An 18,632-nucleotide genomic window follows, 5' to 3' on the forward strand; every position below is an offset into this window, starting at 1 on the left:
TTAGAATAGGCAGTTATATCAATGGCTGTCCGTGCCGTTCTGCAAATTGTGGAACGCACACGGACGCCATCTGTGTTTTGCGGATCCGCAGTTTGTGGACCACCAAACACACAACAGTCGTGTGCATGAGGCCTTAGGCTGTGTCTGGTATTGCAGCTCATTCCCACTCCCCTGGAAAGGGGGCGACGTTGCTTCTACAGCAAATAGACCCTTTTATTGTAATCCTGGACATCTCCTTTAATGTACAAAACAAATATATTTTAAGCAAAATTTTCCCTTTTGCGCACCTGACTCTATTGAAATAAAGCAACTTCCTGTCTACACGGTAGGGGGCGCCAGTTTTGTTAGACTGGAACCGTTGGTAGATTTTTGGCGCCCCCCACAGTTTGTTGGCTGTATTCTTTATACACACACTTACCAGTTCAGCCCAGTGCATAGACAGGGCTAAGCTTTATAGCGGGGTGGAAGTCTGTGACGTCATCTCCGCTCCCTTCTCCAGTGCCTTGAAATGAATGGCGGCGTTGCATATGCTGCTAAGAGGAGGGGGCTTTATTCATTCCTATGCTGGACACGCTTGAAGATCGTACTATTCATCTCAGAACCTCATCTCGTGTATTGTAGAATATTTGTTACTTGGAGGGGGTTTGTATTTTGCGCATTGGTTTCTTAAAAGTTTCTGGTACTGGAATTTGTTGTTTGTTTTATACATAAAATGTTGATAGAAAAAAAAAAAAACCCGGCTCAGTGTTTTATTATTGTGCATCTCCAGAAAGGAAATATATAGGGTATTACGTTTCAGACACCCTGCAATATTTTTCACTATATGCAGATTTGCACACGGCGGTGTCCTTCTATGCCTCATGCACACGACTGTTCTGGTCCGCATCCGAGCTGCAGGTTTTGCAGCTCTGGTGCGGACCCATTCACTTCAACGTTGCTCCGTTCCGTGGCCCCGCAGAAAGAAAGGAAAAAATAAATAAAAATAACATGTCCATTTTGGGGACAAGAATATGCATTTCTACAATGGGCAGCCTGTTCTGTTCCGTTCTTTTTGCAGTCTGCAATTTGCGGAACGGTTGTGTGCATGAGGCCTTACACGGCTGTATCTGGGGGGTTTTTGTCGCAGATATTGGCTATGTGCATCCAGCAGTTCGTTACAAATGAATATTCTCTGCAAAATGGAAATATATATATATTTTGGTGGTTTGCACATGGTGTGCTGTTCACATCTTTCGCGGCCCCATTCAAATGACTGAGTGCATCTCCGATCAACAAAGAATGTGGACCAAAACTACAGCCATGTGCATGGGGCCTAATTTACAGGTTTCGTTGCGGATTTGCCCCAAATCTCACCAATTGCACTACAAAGGTTAAAATCTGAACTGAAAATCCCCAGAAGCAACTCGCATACTGCAGATTTCAAACTCTGCACCGCAGGTGAGTTTGTTTTTTTACAGCCAAAATTTCCACCTACATGATGGTTTGAAAATCCTCATCTACTGGTACTTGGCTGGTACTGAATTATGCTGCCTTTTTTAGTTTCCAAGCTCCCTATACCACTGCAGAATGAAAAAAATATAATAATTTCATTCCAAAACCTGCACCAGTAATGAACCTTTCAGTCAGAATTTTTTAATTTTTTAGGGCTCTTTCACACTTGCGTTGTCCGGATCCGGCGTGTACTCCATTTGCAGGAATTACACGCCGGATCCGGAAAAACGCAAGTGAACTGAAAGCATTTGAAGACGGATCCGTCTTCAAAATGCGTTCAGTGTTACTATGGCAGCCAGGATGCTATTAAAGTCCTGGTTGCCATAGTAGTAGTAGGGATCGGGGGAGCAGCATACTTACCGTCCGTGCGGCTCCCGGGGCGCTCCAGAATGACGTCAGAGTGCCCCATGCGCATGGATGACGTGCCATGTGATCACGTCATCCATGCGCGTGGGGCGCCCTGACGTCACGCTGGAGAGTCCCGGGAGCCGCACGGACGGTAAGTATGCTGCTCCCCACTACACTTTACCATGGCAAACAGGACTTTAGTGTCCCGGCAGCCATGGTAACCATTCAGAAAAAGCTAAACGTCGGATCCGGCAATGCGCCGAAATGACGTTTAGCTTAAGGCCGGATCCGGATTAATGCCTTTCAATGGGCATTCATTCCGGATCCGGCCTTGCGGAAAGTGTTCAGGATTTTTGGCCGGAGCAAAAAGCGCAGCATGCTGCGGTATTTTCTCCGGCCCAAAAACATTCCGGTCCGGAACTGAAGACATCCTGATGCATCCTGAACGGATTTCTCTCCATTCAGAATGCATTAGGATAATCCTGATCGGGATTCTTCCGGCATAGAGCCCCGACGACGGAACTCTATGCCGGAAGACAAGAACGCAAGTGTGAAAGAGCCCTTATTTTGGTTTCCACACTAAAGAGAACACTTTCCATTGTTTGCAGGGGGGGGGGGGGGGCCCCAAGCTTTCAGCTATGACCCTGCTTTCTTGTCGCAGCAATAAACTACTGCCTTCCTGCTGAACTTCTGCTTATACACAGAAGCCAAACATATACAGGCAGAGCTGCAGTATAAAGCATGGGGTGGATTGATTTTAAAGGCTTGGGTAAGGGTGGAGTTGGAGCGTACAGAAGTGATGGTTGCTGTGAGTCACTGTAAAAAATTTTTTGTCTACATACACAAATATCTGCATCTTCCTGGTCATACAGACCTGTTCACACACGCTTGTGCCATGCCTCGTTCACTGCTGACTCAAAGCTTAGCAATCTGTTTACTTAGGACTTGTCTCTGCCCATACCCGAACAGACCTTCAGTGTAAGGGCTCATGCACACAAACGTATTTTCTTTCTGTCTGTTTTTTTTTTTTTTTTTTTTTGTGAACCATACGTGGAACCATTCATTTCAATGGAAGTTACTCCGTGTGCATTCTGTGTACGTATTTCCGTTCCGCAAAGCGATAAAACATGTCCTATTGTCCGAATTACCGACAATTACTGTTCTAACGACTGTTCTATTACAGGCCAGCTGTTCCATTTCTGAATGCAAACGGACGTCATCCGTGTTTTTTGGGGACCGCAAAATGAATAAGTTTGTGTGCATGAGCCCTAAAGCATGGGGTAGAATCTAACAGACGGCGTAGCGAAGACGGAGTAACTGATCATAGTTGTGTCATTATCACAGATCTGTCCGTGCGTTGTCTGATCAGTGCCAGTCCTGGTTCCTCAGGCAGCTCCTGACCTGGTTTTACGCTTGGCCCTCAGGAAAGTCCCATCATATCCTCCACCGGTCCCACATCGCAGCTTGTAGTTCTGTCCAGTCACCCCTCCCTTTTCCTTTTGGAACACTTAATCTGGTTCATTACATTCCTGAATTGAGTCCAATTTCTTGGGTAACTGTCAACTTCTGACTTCTACCCCCCAATGTCTCACCGGTGACGTCTGTGCCTGCTTCAAGTCTGATGAATCGGATATTGCACTGTGCGGATGTTTCTGGGTGTGCGCCTGCCAACCGTAGAGAAGCTGTGTAAGATCAATTTGTCTCTAGAACCTGATGCTCCCAGAAAACGTTGGCCATTTCATCACCTCATTAGTTGGCGCTCTGCGTTAGCTAATTATCAGGTGTCACTAGCTGCTAGCTAGTTGTATTAATGGTACATAGAGAACATGGCTGCAGCTGCCAATACACTAAGGCCTCATGCACATGGCTGTTGCCAGGCGGTATTGCGGCCTACAAACAGCGGGTCTGCAATCCACGGGCACCAGCCGTGTGGATCCCAGATGCGGACCCATTCACTTAAATGGGTTTGCAGTCCGGAAGGTTGTTGCGGAACCCCATGGAAGCACCGCAAAAAAAGTAGTGCATGCAATACTTTTTTTGTGGTGCAGATTGTGGACCCTATTCAAGTGAATGCATTCGCATGAGGCGACCCTATGGTCGGTGCCTATGCATTGTGGTCCGCAGCACGGGTCCAGCAGGCACACGTTCGTGTGCATGAGGCCTAAGTGTACGCTGGTTACACAAAAGCTGTTGCACCCAGGTTCGCTGAGTGGCAGTGATCCAATAGAAATGAATGGGATCGTCATGCTGTCGCAAGAAATCCAGCAGTGTTGGATTTCTTGAGACAGGCGCGCCGATCCCATACATTTCTATGGGATCACCACTAAACGAACTTGGTCGCAACAGCTGTTGTGCAACCACTGTAGCCATACCCGAACTACTAACTGCTATGTACAAGAATATAACTGCTATAATACTGCCTCCTATGTACAAGAATATAACTACTATAATACTGCTCCTATGTACAAGAATATAACTACTATAATACTGCCTCCTATGTACAAGAATATAACTACTATAATACTGCCTCCTATGTACAAGAATATAACTACTATAATACTGCTCCTATGTACAAGAATATAACTACTATAATACTGCCTCCTATGTACAAGAATATAACTACTATAATACTGCTCCTATGTACAAGAATATAACTACTATAATACTGCCTCCTATGTACAAGAATATAACTACTATAATACTGCCTTCTATGTACAAGAATATAACTACTATAATACTGCCCCTATGTACAAGAATATAACTACTATAATACTGCCTCCTATGTACAAGAATATAACTACTATAATACTACTCCTATGTACAGGAATATAACTACTATAATACTGCCTCCTATGTACAGGAATATAACTACTATAATACTGCTCCTATGTACAAGAATATAACTACTATAATACTGCCTCCTATGTACAAGAATATAACTACTATAATACTGCCTCCTATGTACAAGAATATAACTACTATAATACTGCCTCCTATGTACAGGAATATAACTACTATAATACTACTCCTATGTACAAGAATATATCTACTATAATACTGCCTCCTATGTACAAGAATATAACTACTATAATACTGCTCCTATGTACAAGAATATAACTACTACAATACTGCCTCCTATGTACAAGAATATAACTACTATAATACTGCCTCCTATGTACAAGAATATAACTACTATAATACTACTCCTATGTACAAGAATATATCTACTATAATACTGCCTCCTATGTACAAGAATATAACTACTATAATACTGCTCCTATGTACAAGAATATAACTACTATAATACTGCCTTCTATGTACAAGAATATAACTAATATAATACTGCTCCTATATACAAGACTATATAAATGCTATAATACTGCCTCCTATGTACAAGAATATAACTACTATAATACTACTCCTATGTACAAGAATATAACTACTATAATACTGCCTCCTATGTACAAGACTATAAATGCTATAATACTGCGCCTATGTACAGGAATATAACTACTATAATACTGCTCCTATGTACAAGACTATAAATGCTATAATACTGCCTCCTATGTACAAGAAAATAACTACTATAATACTGCTCCTTAAAGGGGTTTTCTCAACACGCAGTTTTATACTTACCTGCTCTCGGCGCGCCGTCCACTTCCTGGTTTCGGCAGGGGGCGGGCTCCATCTTGATTGATATCTTCTCCCGGCCGGGCTGTGCGCTGTACTGAACGCGCACGCCGAGTCCGCGCATGCGCCCTGGTGACTTCTTCCTGGCCAGTATAGTATACTAGCCAGGAAGAAGTCACCAGGGCGCATGCGCGGACTCGGCGTGCGCGTTCAGTACAGCGCGCGGCTGGCCGGGAGAAGAAAAGAAGTCGTCTGCGCAAGGCGCGGCCACCGCGATTCCTGAGAAGACCGGTGGCCGTAACCAGGGGAGATGGAAGACAACAGTCAGGTAAGTATAGGTTTATTTTTTTTCTAAGGGGTGGGGATTTGTTAATGAAATATATTTAGAAAAATGATCACAGATTTAACAGTGATCATTAAGATGATAATACCCCTTTAAGGACAAAAACATAATATCTGATATTATTGCTCCTTTAGAAATGATGGGTGTAAACACGATGCTGACATTTGTGTATACGACTCAGATGTTATTACCTCTTCATTATCTCATTTGCTCCTTTTGCCGTCATCTGTGGCCCCCATTTAATTGTTACTTAGACAATGTTTTTTGTTTCACTACAAAGGCAGCAACGGAGGACAAGACGGGCAGACTGGTCCTGCAAGTACTGTGCTGAATAATTCTCAGGGTACATGACGAAATGTTAAATGCCCCAGGATTCTCTGGAGCTGAGCCCGAGCTGCCGTTTACTCTGCGGGTTTTACACTTTAGTAGCATTAAATGTCAGTAAGATTTTCTCGCTGCAGCGGACGTGCGTAGTGCGGGGCCAGCTGTTTAGCTACAGTGTGTCTCTGTGCCCTGTGTATTTAATTTCTACATTCCAGTGCACAACACATTGTGAATGTTCGCCCCCTGCATGTCATAGGATGCAGAGGGACAGTTTTAATACATATCCAATAAAGTTTCATGTTTTAATTTCGAAGTCCAACATTTCAGCATACCATGCCCACCCAATACATTCGTACCATAAAACAACCATATAGTGCCAGCAACGCCCAAATTAAAGGACCAGTGCTTTGGGGCAGAATGGCAAACTACCCATTTGTTAGAGGATAACTATTATATTGGTGGAGATCCTACCGATCATGAGGATGGGGTCCCTTCTAAATGAAAGGTGCAGCAGGTCAGGCATGCACACTGCCCCTCCATTCGTCTCTATGGGAGCGCTGTACTCACCCGGGGATGCACCGCAAATGCTTAAAGGGAATTTAATGATGCAGAAAGTAAAGGCTATTTTTGAATAGGGAACATTTTTCCATATTCTTGTTATATCTGAATATATATCAGGATCTCTGCTTGCAGTCTTTCAACTGGTAATGGACACACTGATGCATGGCTCTTTACAGTAAGGGTCCTTTTGCACTGGCCGATTTCAGCCCGTAACCAGTCCCAATTTTTAAGGGGCATCACGGTGGCTCAGTGGTTAGCACTAGTGCCTTGCAGCGCTGGGGTCCTAGGTTTGAATCCGACCAAGGACAACATCTGCATGGAGTTTGTATGTTCTCCCTGTCTTTGCATGGGTTTCCTCCCACACTCCAAAGACACACTGATAGGGACCTTAGATTGTGAGCCCCACTGGGGGCAATTCAATGCTAATATCTGTGAAGTGCTGTGGAATATAGTAGTGCTATATAATTGCATAAAATAAATACATTTTACAATAGCCCAATGTAAACTGTATGGGGGCGCAAGGAATCATTGGTCCCCGTACCAGTTTGCACATTTTTGGACGCACACCCACCAACTATACAGGGAGATGTGCTGCAGACCAGAGAAAAGATGCGACCAGCTGACATGAACGCTTGATACCTGATTGCCGCCATGTTAGATGGACCAGTGATCGAGTACAAGTGTTCTCATGAACACTCGATTATCGGCACGTGTAAATGGACCGCCACAGGACCAGGACTGACCTTTATCCCAGGCGTAAACCATGAATAAAGTATATTGGAAAATTGTATAACTTTTCATTACACAGTAATCGCTTAACAGGTTGTTCCGTGAAAAATATTCTACATTTTTCAAGCTGGCACCTGGATCTGAACACTAATGTAATTGCATTTAATTAAAAATTAAGTATAGCCACTGAGTTATTCACTCTAATCTCTCTGTCCGGCTCACTGAGGTGGATGCACATGCTCCGTTCCAACCTTCAACTGTCACCAGCTGCAGCAGAAAGGGAACGCCCCCCCCCCCCCCCCCTGTCCCCCACCTGAGAAAGTGTATGCCTCCTGAGCTGCCAGCCTGGAATAAATCTAGCAGAACAATTGCTCATGCATGGGGAGATCTCTGGATTCCTTGTGAGGAACAGGGCTGGTTCTATCTTTGTAGGAAAGAGGTTGTCATGTACTATATGATATTGGATTTTCATTTTTTTAAATTTATTTTTTATTAATCTTGGGATAACCACTTTAAGATCTGTGATTAATGATTGCCCTTCTTGCCACAAAATAATTCTGAGACATCTTTTATTGCAATTGTCTACAAAAAGCCAGAAAGCGAGGAAACAACAGAACCCAGAGCAGACACTGTTGCAGTACAGTCTCTACATTGTAGCCACTCATGACCTCTCAGTGAGACATGTTCTCCCACACCAGTGAATGGGGGTAGATGTATCAAAACTGGTGTAAAGGAAAAATTGGCTTAGTTGCCCATAGCAACTAGATTCCACATTTCATTTACAGCTTTTTTGGAAAAAGAAATGTGAAATCTGCTGGAGTTGATTTATCATATGCCAAGGGCATAGATATCCTAGAAGCAAACCAAGTGGCTGCCTATGGGTCATCTAAGAGCCATTTTTAAGGCTCTGTTTACATGTGCGTTCCAAGCTTCCATCATTTTTCGCAGGAGAATATACTGTAGCATACAGTGATATTTTTTTCTGGTAACGTTCCGGACACCATTATAAGTCAGTCATCCAGGCACCTTTGACGTCTGTCATGTGACTGACCAGTCACCACTCGAGTTCTGTTTTTCTGCTCCTATGACGCCACAGAAAAACAGAATTCCATGATGCAGATGTGGACATAGGCTAAGGCATTCAGCTACAGGCACAGTCTTGAGTCAGAAGATTTGGCACAGTTTCATATCGGAAAGAGAATCCACCATCCGTAGTGGTGGTGACTCTCAAAGGCTTCATGGTGCTGGGTAGTGCAGCACAACAGTTGCCCCAGTGTAGAGCCGTGCTTAGGCCATGGTTTGGGGAGCAGGTCCCATGGCAGTAGTGGAACTGGAAGCTTCCAGGGTGAACAATCCACTGGTTCCAACCCAACTCTTCAAAGGTTATATTGAGGGAACCACGATGACATTGTGTAGTGTCCGCACCGGGTGCTGGAGGCCTCTGCAGAAGTTCCAGAGCAGATGGAGACCATGGAATTCCTGACCTCCGACCACGTTGGCTGGGATGGGTAATGTACAAGAGGAAGGGGGTATGTTCAGGCTGCTCGGAGCAAGGACATGTTGGACAATGAACCAGCAGAACAAAAAGACCTCTTGTGATGTAATTCAAAAAAGCAGGGGACAGGTGAAAGACAATCCAGTCATCCATTTTCTCCACCTTGGATGTGGCCACAGTGACCTGCTCCTTCTGCGATAGCACCTGTATGTCCACCACATTATGAAGAGTCTCCTCTTTAGTGATACTTTCCTCAGGTGAAACAGAATCATCATCATCATCACTCAACTTGTCAGTTCCAAGGGTCGGAGACCCTTGGGGTGGTAGTTCTGTCACAAGGGATTGAGTAGACGGCTCAGACCTCAGAGCACTTGGGTCATCAGTTGAGAAATTCTGGTACCAAGTGAAGTTGTCTACTGGAGACCCTCCATTGAAAAACCAGAACTGCACAGATGAGACTCGTCGACTTAAGATGTGAGGAGATGGACGGAAGATGTAGGTGAAACTGTTGCCTTCTTCTGTCTTGGGGTCCTCAAGTGTTGGAGTCTCACACAGGACGTCTGCAAGAAGGTCATATGGTAAGAACTCGTACCAAGACAATTATAGAAACATATACAATGTGACAACTAAGGAACTGTCTAAAGGAGAAGATCCGAGAGCATCAAAATGAGGGGAACTTGTAGTGAGCAAATGTGAAATTTCACATTTGTAATATTAAGGGTATTGCGGTATTCATTAGCCTGCACTGTTCCTCTGTTGCCTACCACGATACGGTCGTCACATATCATGACATGTTCCATCATGTCATATTATGGATGATTTTTCCCCAAAAAATAATGCTCATAGGGTTGAATTTGATGCCATATGGAGGCACCATATGGCAGCACATGGAGTGTTTACAGCCTTCCTGGTGACGGCTTCAACATGTCTATGAGACCTGTGATGCTTCTTCGTAGTCTGCAAACAGTGTAGATGGTAGAGAAAAAGCGACACCTACTGACAACTGTAGAGAACTACACTCAGTATGACGCCCCACCGCATTCCACCATCTTGGGATAACATCAGCTGTTATGTCAGTGCCAGCTTGCTGAAAACTCTGCAATATCCTTCAAGACCTATAGCCCCTTCTGGACACCCAGAATACAAGGCACATGCCCAATCAGTTGTCCCCCTCCCCCTGGTCAAAGCCGTAGCTACATTTTATTTCACCCATCGCTTAGGTATGGTATTGGCTCTCCTTAAAGAGACCAGCTCTATATAGAGACTTACTGGAAGTGCTCCTTGGTATGGAGAGTTATTGGCAATGCTCCATGGGAAAACAATATGCACAGAGGTTGGAGATGCCTCTTTTTACCCTGGGCAAAAGTTCAGTTTGCTGCCCTAGCCCTGCATCTAAATAAGTGGGTTGTTAGCACCCCCTGGCATTCTGCCTCACAGGCACTAGTGGCCTCATCTACGCACTGTCCTTGTTACACCCATGAATCAGAGTGTATTAGGATATTCAAGATAACTCCCATATAAACCCAAAAATTCTGTGGTGACCCAGTATCTTACTCTGACGTGTGTAAAGAAGTATCTCCCAGGGAAAGAGAACCATCTCGCTAGTGCCACCTTTTGAAAGTGACTCCCTATGAGTAAAAGTCAGACTTTTTAACAAGCCTTGGAATTTGACATGGGAAAATAGCCGAGCCATATATCTGTCTGTAGACAGCTGTTTCGGGGTGCTTGCCCCTCATCAGCAGGAGACGGATTCTGTCTGCCTTGGATGCAGCTTAGGCAGGAGCATTGCCACTAAGTCTCAACACACACCTGGTCTCTTTAAAGGGGTTGTGTCATCTCACATTATAGATTTCTTGTCTATTAGTCATGGTAAGGACAACTCCAGGGACCTATGGTAGCTCTACAGAAAGACAAACCTCTCCACATATCTCCAACTGTAAGAATACTGGCTTTCCTTAAAGGGGCTGTCTCATCTTAGACATTGGTGGCATATCACCTACACTCCAAATATTAGCTGGTGTCAGGCTTGTAAGGCCAAACAATCACAATAGAAGATACCATGGCACTCAATAGAAGTTTACACCAATAATAACGCAAGCATCCATTGAGTGCCGCGGTACCTTCTATTTTGATTATATCGCTAGAATGTGTCACCAATGTCAGATAGATGCGGCTCCCACCTCTGAGACCCACACCTATCTTCAGTACTTGCCCCCAAAAGTGAAGGAGAACGCACTTAGTATGCACTCCATTTCTATGGGAGTTCCGAAAATTGCCAACCAAGCGCACTCTCCACTCACTTCAGGTTCCCCGTTCTGGAGATAGGTGTGGGTCCCAGAGGTGGGACTTGCACTTTTCTGACATTGGTGACAAATCCTAGCAATATAAACAAAATAGAAGGTACCACGTCACTCAATGGAAGCTTGTGTTACTATTGATGAAAACTTCTTCTGAGTGCCATGGTATCTTCTATTTTAATTGTTTGGCCTTACAGGCCCTCTACCTGCCACCACCAGATACTTGGAGTGCAGATGACACTGTGTATGTAATATCCTCATGATATGCCACCAATGTCTAAGATAAAACAGCCCCTTTAAGGATAGCCAGTATTCTTACAGGTAGAGACATGTGGAGCTGTTTGTCTTTCTGTAGAGCTGCTGTAGGTCACCAGGGTTGTCCCTACCATGACTAATAGACAAGAAATCTATAATTCAGTCCTTGACCATGAAGAACCACCATTTTATTAAAACAAGTAGGAGAGGCAGTAATCCTTCCCAAAAATTCAAGTGCACTTTACCTCTACATCTATGCAAGTGGTCTGGGGCCCCTGGGCAACAATGGTCATGGGCACTGTGCCAACCACCATGGTCATAATACACTTAAGTTGCTTTTGACCAGCGAGGGATTGCAATATTAATGCATCTGATTGGAATGTCAGCCCAGCCCTGGTCACTTACCTGATGTAGGGAACAATATCACCTGAGACATGTCCTCCAGACCATGTTCTCTCCTTTGGCTGTGTCTCTTACGTAGAATCCTCTCCTCCAACTGGATGGGACCATTTAGGGTTGGAGATGGTGTTGGGGATGTAGCGGTGGTTGGTGGAGGAGACCCCAGTGCCTCCACAATCCTTGTCTTCACCTTGTCCAGGATATACTGATGCTCGGCCTTGGGCATCTCACAACCTTGGCTTGTCTTGGTGAATGTTATGGCAAAGAACACAACAAACACAAGAACCATTGATGACATTTTCAGGTCAAACGTGAACCAGATCTGATCAAATAACTTGCTTTCTTGAAGTTCACCCTTGTATATCTCTTGTGCTATACGAGATGTCATTAAGACTGTCCCAGCTGTGTCGGTGTTGTCTCACGTGTCAACTCTCTTGACGTCTCGCAGACCTCCTTGAATGGCCGTCTCTTCACATGGACTGTAGCTGTCTGTCTAAAGAAGTCTCTGTGCTTTGTGGATGTCTCAGAATGCTCTGTCCTTCTGCAGTTTTTTCCAATGTTATCAAAGTTGGCACGGAGAAGGTGCTGGGCACAAAAAAAAAACTATCTGTAACAGACGCTTGGAATGCATTGTTTGCCCCAGAGATAATGTGTCCAGACCACCCTGACCAGTCATGTTGCATGGGAACAGCCCCCCCATTTAGAGAAGACCTTGAGCCTAGTAGCCAACAGACATTTTGTGTTATTATACTTACATTTAATAAATATAATGGCGAATCAGCTGTACCCAGCAAATATGAAAGCTGTTTATGGATCTTTTAAAAAAGTGACCCATAAAGAATTGTTTTATCGAGGCGCAGTGCTGGGTGCACCGTCACATTTTTCAGGGATTTGGACCTGGTTCAGTGGTGAGCTGTATGACCTTCCCTCATCTTTGTCTATTCTGAGGGATTGCCTTCTCTCTGGGGTCTGTCTATATGTTTACGTCCTAAAGTGACCGATATTTCCATGAGGTTTCAGAAGTCTGTTTGTGGTTTCTTAGCGGATAAGATGTGGTAAACTCACTACCTTCATAATGGAGCTGAAAGAAAGTTTCCTGTGGGATTGAGCGGCGAAGAGGGTTATTATCTATCAATTCTTCCTCTAGTAACGTGTGGCTTTTTTATTTTATTCTTTATTAACAAAGTTGCAGTGAGTGCAGCTCTGGAGTATAATACAGGATGTAACTCAGGATCAGTACAGGATAAGTAATGTATGTACACAGTGACTGCACCAGCAGAATAGTGAGTGCAGCTCTGGAGTATAATACAGGATGTAACTCAGGATCAGTACAGGATAAGTAATGTATGTACACAGTGACTGCACCAGCAGAATAGTGAGTGCAGCTCTGGAGTATAATACAGGATGTAACTCAGGATCAGTACAGGATAAGTAATGTAATGTATGTACACAGTGACTGCACCAGCAGAATAGTGAGTGCAGCTCTGGAGTATAATACAGGTTGTAACTCAGGATCAGTACAGGATAAGTAATGTATGTACACAGTGACTGCACCAGCAGAATAGTGAGTGCAGCTCTGGAGTATAATACAGGATGTAACTCAGGATCAGTACAGGATAAGTAATGTATGTACACAGTGACTGCACCAGCAGAATAGTGAGCGCAGCTCTGGAGTATAATACAGGATGTAACTCAGGATCAGTACAGGATAGGTAATGTAATGTATGTACACAGTGACTGCACCAGCAGAATAGTGAGTGCAGCTCTGAAGTATAATACAGGATGTAACTCGGGATCAGTACAGGATAAGTAATGTATGTACACAGTGACTGCACCAGCAGAATAGTGAGTGCAGCTCTGGAGTATAATACAGGATGTAATTCAGGATCAGTACAGGATAAGTAATGTATGTACACAGTGACTGCACCAGCAGAATAGTGAGTGCAGCTCTGGAGTATAATACAAGATGTAACTCAGGATCAGTACAGGATAAGTAATGTATGTACACAGTGACTGCACCAGCAGAATAGTGAGTGCAGCTCTGAAGTATAATACAGGATGTAACTCAGGATCAGTACAGGATAGGTAATGTAATGTATGTACACAGTGACTGCACCAGCAGAATAGTGAGTGCAGCTCTGAAGTATAATACAGGATGTAACTCGGGATCAGTACAGGATAAGTAATGTATGTACACAGTGACTGCACCAGCAGAATAGTGAGTGCAGCTCTGGAGTATAATACAGGATGTAATTCAGGATCAGTACAGGATAAGTAATGTATGTACACAGTGACTGCACCAGCAGAATAGTGAGTGCAGCTCTGGAGTATAATACAAGATGTAACTCAGGATCAGTACAGGATAAGTAATGTATGTACACAGTGACTGCACCAGCAGAATAGTGAGTGCAGCTCTGGAGTATAATACAGGATGTAACTCAGGATCAGTACAGGATAAGTAATGTATGTACACAGTGACTGCACCAGCAGAATAGTGAGTGCAGCTCTGGAGTATAATACAAGATGTAACTCAGGATCAGTACAGGATAAGTAATGTATGTACACAGTGACTGCACCAGCAGAATAGTGAGTGCAGCTCTGGAGTATAATACAGGATGTAACTCGGGATCAGTACAGGATAAGTAATGTATGTACACAGTGACTGCACCAGCAGAATAGTGAGTGCAGCTCTGGAGTATGATACAGGATGTAACTCAGGATCAGTACAGGATAAGTAATGTATGTACACAGTGACTGCACCAGCAGAATAGTGAGTACAGCTCTGGAGTATAATACAGGATGTAACTCAGGATCAATACAGGATAAGTAATGTATGTACACAGTGACTTCACCAGCAGAATAGTGAGTGCAGCTCTGGAGTATAATACAGTATAAAAATGTCATCCTGTATTAAACATCATCACTCCTGGTCCTGTCAATCCAAGTGGAGAAGTTGCGGCAGCTCCAGAGAAAGCAGAGCCTCATTTTGCATATATTAAAACATCATTTTTCTCAGCAATGCGGACACATATGAACATGGGACCAACACTGATGCATTCAGCTGCCAAGTGCACATATAACAGGTCAGTCAGTGTCATAGGTACAAAACTGCTGACAGATGCCCTCTAAGGAGCACAGGCAAGACTGGCTCTTTCGCTGGAGGTGCACTTTAAGAACAAGACAAGATGTTAGAAATAATGAACAGACAATGCAGCTGCTGGTGTAAGAACACAGACAACCTGCATAATCTCACTTATCAAGGCCATTAGGCCCGTAACCTGTCCTACAAGGCCAGACGCCAGCAGCAGATTCCCAAACCCTCACCCAGATATTCTGGAGGAACATTTCATACACATTGCTCAGTGTTTGGCAGTGAGCAGCTGATTACATTTTCACTGACTACATACATTATATGAAAGCATGGACGTAACTATAACCATAGAATAGGTCTCACTAAGCGACTGCAAAACGTACCACATCTTTTTAGTCCAAAAGTCTATTCTCATATCTGGATTGCAGATTTGGTTGCCTGCAGATACCACTAGGGGGAGCTCACTGAATATGGTTCATATAGACTGATGGGCAACTGTATAGATACATTTGCAGAGAGCTCCCCCTAGGGGTGTCTCTAGGTGGCCCTCTTTTACTGTGTAATGGCAAAAATGGGAAGTCGTTCAGAGCTGTGTCCCACTTCTCAAGGCTAAACAGCAGGTGCATACCCTGCCTCTATGTTAATTCCACCGCCCCATAGAAACTACCTGTAATATTCCAAAAGAAAAGACAGGCGATCAGATGGACAAGTTTATTAGGCCAAAAACGTTGAGAACGCAGATGGAGAGACATGTAGAGAAAGTCACACATCTTCTGAAGTCCCAGCAGTGTAATAACACATTAACTCCAAACAGTCAGCCCCCAAATACACAGTTATCCCTTCCCTGTCTGTGAGGGCAAAATTCCTTTATTTCTATAAAAAAAAAAAAAAAAAAAAAAAAAAAAGGGGGGAATTTCTGTAAATCATTATTACCCTTCTCTAAGGAACACGTCATAAGCCATATTCTGTGTTGTAAACCTCTACTTAAAGGGGAAGTCCAGCCAAAATCATCTTTCTGCAGCTGATTTTCTTCTCTACCGTGCAGCCACAGATATTTTCGGAACCATGGGACAGGGTTTCTAAAACCCCATAGACATGCAGTTGGTGGACTGATAGAGAATTTCATGCGGCTTTCTATCTGATGTAAAAAAAAAATCCTTTTTCTCACTGATTCCACTAGAAAAAGCCACGGATCAGACACACTGAATGGGTCTAATTTTCACGAGGATCCGCCAGCACAGACGCTGCACAAATGCGGCAGAAATCGCAGTGTCCGTCTCTGATTTCTGGCGTGGATCCTCAATTGAAAATCCAGAGCCTATCTGAGCCGGCCCTATCATTATGGATATAAGGAGTGGTCCTAGATCAAAGACTTCTCCAGTATGAACTTCCATGGTCTGAAAACTAGAAATCCCACTTCAAGAGCAATGTCTCAAACATCCAACTCTATGCTATATATGAGACCAAAACCAAAGGACATATCAGGGATGGATATCTCCAAGTAAGTAAGAGGCTGTTTTCATAGGTGACGCTGTGCCCTCAAAACTAGTCGCTAGCCATCATCCTATTGATCTGGAGGCATTCCACAGTGGAATGTGACTACTAAATCTTGCAGTGGACCCTTTACCTCCAAATGACAGATGTGACTGATAGGCCTTGGTCACACGTGTCCTTCCAAGCATAAGATCGATCGGTGAGATTTTGGTGTCTGTGACTAAACTCTAGCTCCGTAGCTGTTAAAAAAAACTCAACACACCCGTGTCTGAAGAGCGCATTGTACAAAAAGTTTTTGTGTTGGTTGACTACATTCCCCTTTGTCATCCGTTCTCTCATACTCCTGTGTCTCCTTGAGTCATTCCATTGGCACCTTCTAGTTGTCCTTGTTTCCATCCACTGGTTGCTCTGATGGTCTAGATATACTGCTCCATTTTTCTCGCTGTCTTTCAGGTGGGAGGGATGGGTGGAAAGGTTTAGAGTAAGGTTTAAAAATAAATACAAGGGTCTAGAACCCACACCTAAAGACTTAAGAAAAGCTTGGCTTCAACCGAGCCTTGGCATTTGGCACTGGTATGAGCACTGCTCTACCTAATATGGGGCTGGGATGTGAGGAACATGAGACAATGCAGGCGGTTATACAGGCACATCTTCCTATTGTTCTTCTGAAAGACAAAAGCGAAAAAGATACGTTAGTATAGGTCCTTGTTTCTAGGCCCCAGTAAGAACAATAGGCAAAGTGAATGGGGAATGAACAATCGCAATAACGATTGTCCTGCCGCTCCCCCGATTCCCTTTAAATGATCGCCGACCAACTTGTATATGGTCGATTGGCATTAGATTGGCGGTTAAGTTGCCCCATGTAAAAGGAACCTAGCTCAGAGATATTGGTAAATGGAAAGGAAAGGCGGTAGGGGGTACCGAGGGAGCCAGTGAGGTGATCTACCACTTGTGTTATAATATATCCATGGTGAATCCCTAAACTTCAAAAATCCAATATGGTGAACCAATCTCCTAAACAACTTTGGGCTGGATCTCTAGACTACCAGATGATCCTCCAGTGGACCGAGGCTCTGACACAATAAGTTCCAGCCACAGAAAGTTCAATTTGAAGCCAATCACTTGTCATTAGGTTCTGTACAGATGGAGGATACTCCATCAATACAGAACATTAGGATCTTCTCTGGTGGACCTTATTCCTTCCTTGCTCCCAAAAATTCAAATCCACACCGAATCAGGGAAGTGAATGTGGGTCTATTTACCCCTGTGGGTACACCATGTTTGGAAAGACTTCAGAGTTAATAATATTGGGACAGATAATAAGTATAGACTGTAAGTTGAGCACAAGGGCTGTGTGGGGAGATCATGTTGTATGCCTTTGACTGGAATGTGTTCAGGACGTATACACAGATATGGTCCTCTCGCTGTATATGGAGTGATCTGCATACCTTGTACAATCAGCTGTGCTTCTGAACGTGTTTTTCCAGCTGTAAATCTCACAGTTCCGGACATTGCAGGACAGGTGTTCTGTAGGGTAAGCTTGTGCCGGTTCCCCCTGGCCTCGATAATGATGTCACCTCCATTGTGCAGCATGACCCCATTTAGACTCCACTGTGGAGGTCTGGACAGAGGAATGGACGCCTCACACTCGAAACAAGCATCACTGGGGGCGGTCACTTTTACATTTCTCAGACATTTATATAGTTGGATGGCTAAACCTGAAACAGACCAGTGCAAAGAGACAACAAGCTTATTTTTTGCTCCAGGATTTTATCAGTGCCTCAAGTGGATTTTCCAGGGCCCAGTGGGTCCAGCAAATCTACCTTACCTACACATAACTTGCCTATAGGATAACATTTTGCAACATGGTTTCTGGTAAAGTAGTGGAGGGGGAGTATATCTCACAATGCTTAGATGAGAAAATAAATCCAGGAAAACTGGGCTTCTTCAGCAAAGTGAAGTCTGCTGAGGTCCTTTTCTCAAATATGTTTTGTGGGCTGGATATTTTATGGAATGGCAGGTAAGTTTGGTAGAGGGACTTGCCATTCCCTCTTTACTCCAGTTCAAAAATTGTATCTAGCCCAATGCAACTCAGGTGCATGTGCTGGGCTTGTTACTAGGGGAATAAAGACAGGGCTGGGTGGCTCAATCAGGGTTAGAGCTTGGAAGCTGCTT

At 44.0% G+C, this 18,632-nt stretch overlaps 2 protein-coding genes across 2 annotated transcripts in view; both read right to left on the bottom strand.

Annotated features, from left to right (window-relative positions):
- Positions 1–7,984: 7,984 nt before the first annotated feature.
- INHA (inhibin subunit alpha) lies at positions 7,985–12,393 on the bottom strand. Its single transcript, XM_044304810.1, has 2 exons — positions 11,879–12,393; positions 7,985–9,481 (listed from the first exon to the last, which is right to left on the bottom strand). The coding sequence occupies exons 1-2, from the start codon at positions 12,258–12,260 to the stop codon at positions 8,568–8,570; spliced, it is 1,296 nt and encodes a 431-aa protein (XP_044160745.1). The 5' UTR covers positions 12,261–12,393; the 3' UTR covers positions 7,985–8,567.
- Positions 12,394–15,660: 3,267 nt separating this feature from the next.
- The window catches only part of OBSL1 (obscurin like cytoskeletal adaptor 1), a 60,920-nt gene continuing 57,948 nt past the window's right edge, over positions 15,661–18,632 (bottom strand). The window contains exons 26-27 of the mRNA XM_044304375.1: positions 17,906–18,175; positions 15,661–17,122 (exon numbers count right to left, since the gene is read on the bottom strand). Coding sequence (XP_044160310.1) covers positions 17,112–17,122; positions 17,906–18,175 — 281 coding nt within the window. The 3' untranslated portion in view covers positions 15,661–17,111. The remainder of the gene's footprint in view (positions 17,123–17,905; positions 18,176–18,632) is intronic.

This window comes from Bufo gargarizans, chromosome 8 (assembly GCF_014858855.1).
Source record: "Bufo gargarizans isolate SCDJY-AF-19 chromosome 8, ASM1485885v1, whole genome shotgun sequence".
Classification (NCBI taxonomy): domain Eukaryota; kingdom Metazoa; phylum Chordata; class Amphibia; order Anura; family Bufonidae; genus Bufo; species Bufo gargarizans.

Excerpts from the sequence above, each read along its gene's own strand:
- INHA (XM_044304810.1), bottom strand. The coding sequence starts at position 12,260 with ATGACATCTCGTATAGCACAAGAGATATACAAGGGTGAACTTCAAGAA. Across the intron at positions 9,482-11,878 it reads GATATTGTTCCCTACATCAG|ACGTCCTGTGTGAGACTCCA; the intron begins GTAAGTGACCAG and ends ACCTTCTTGCAG.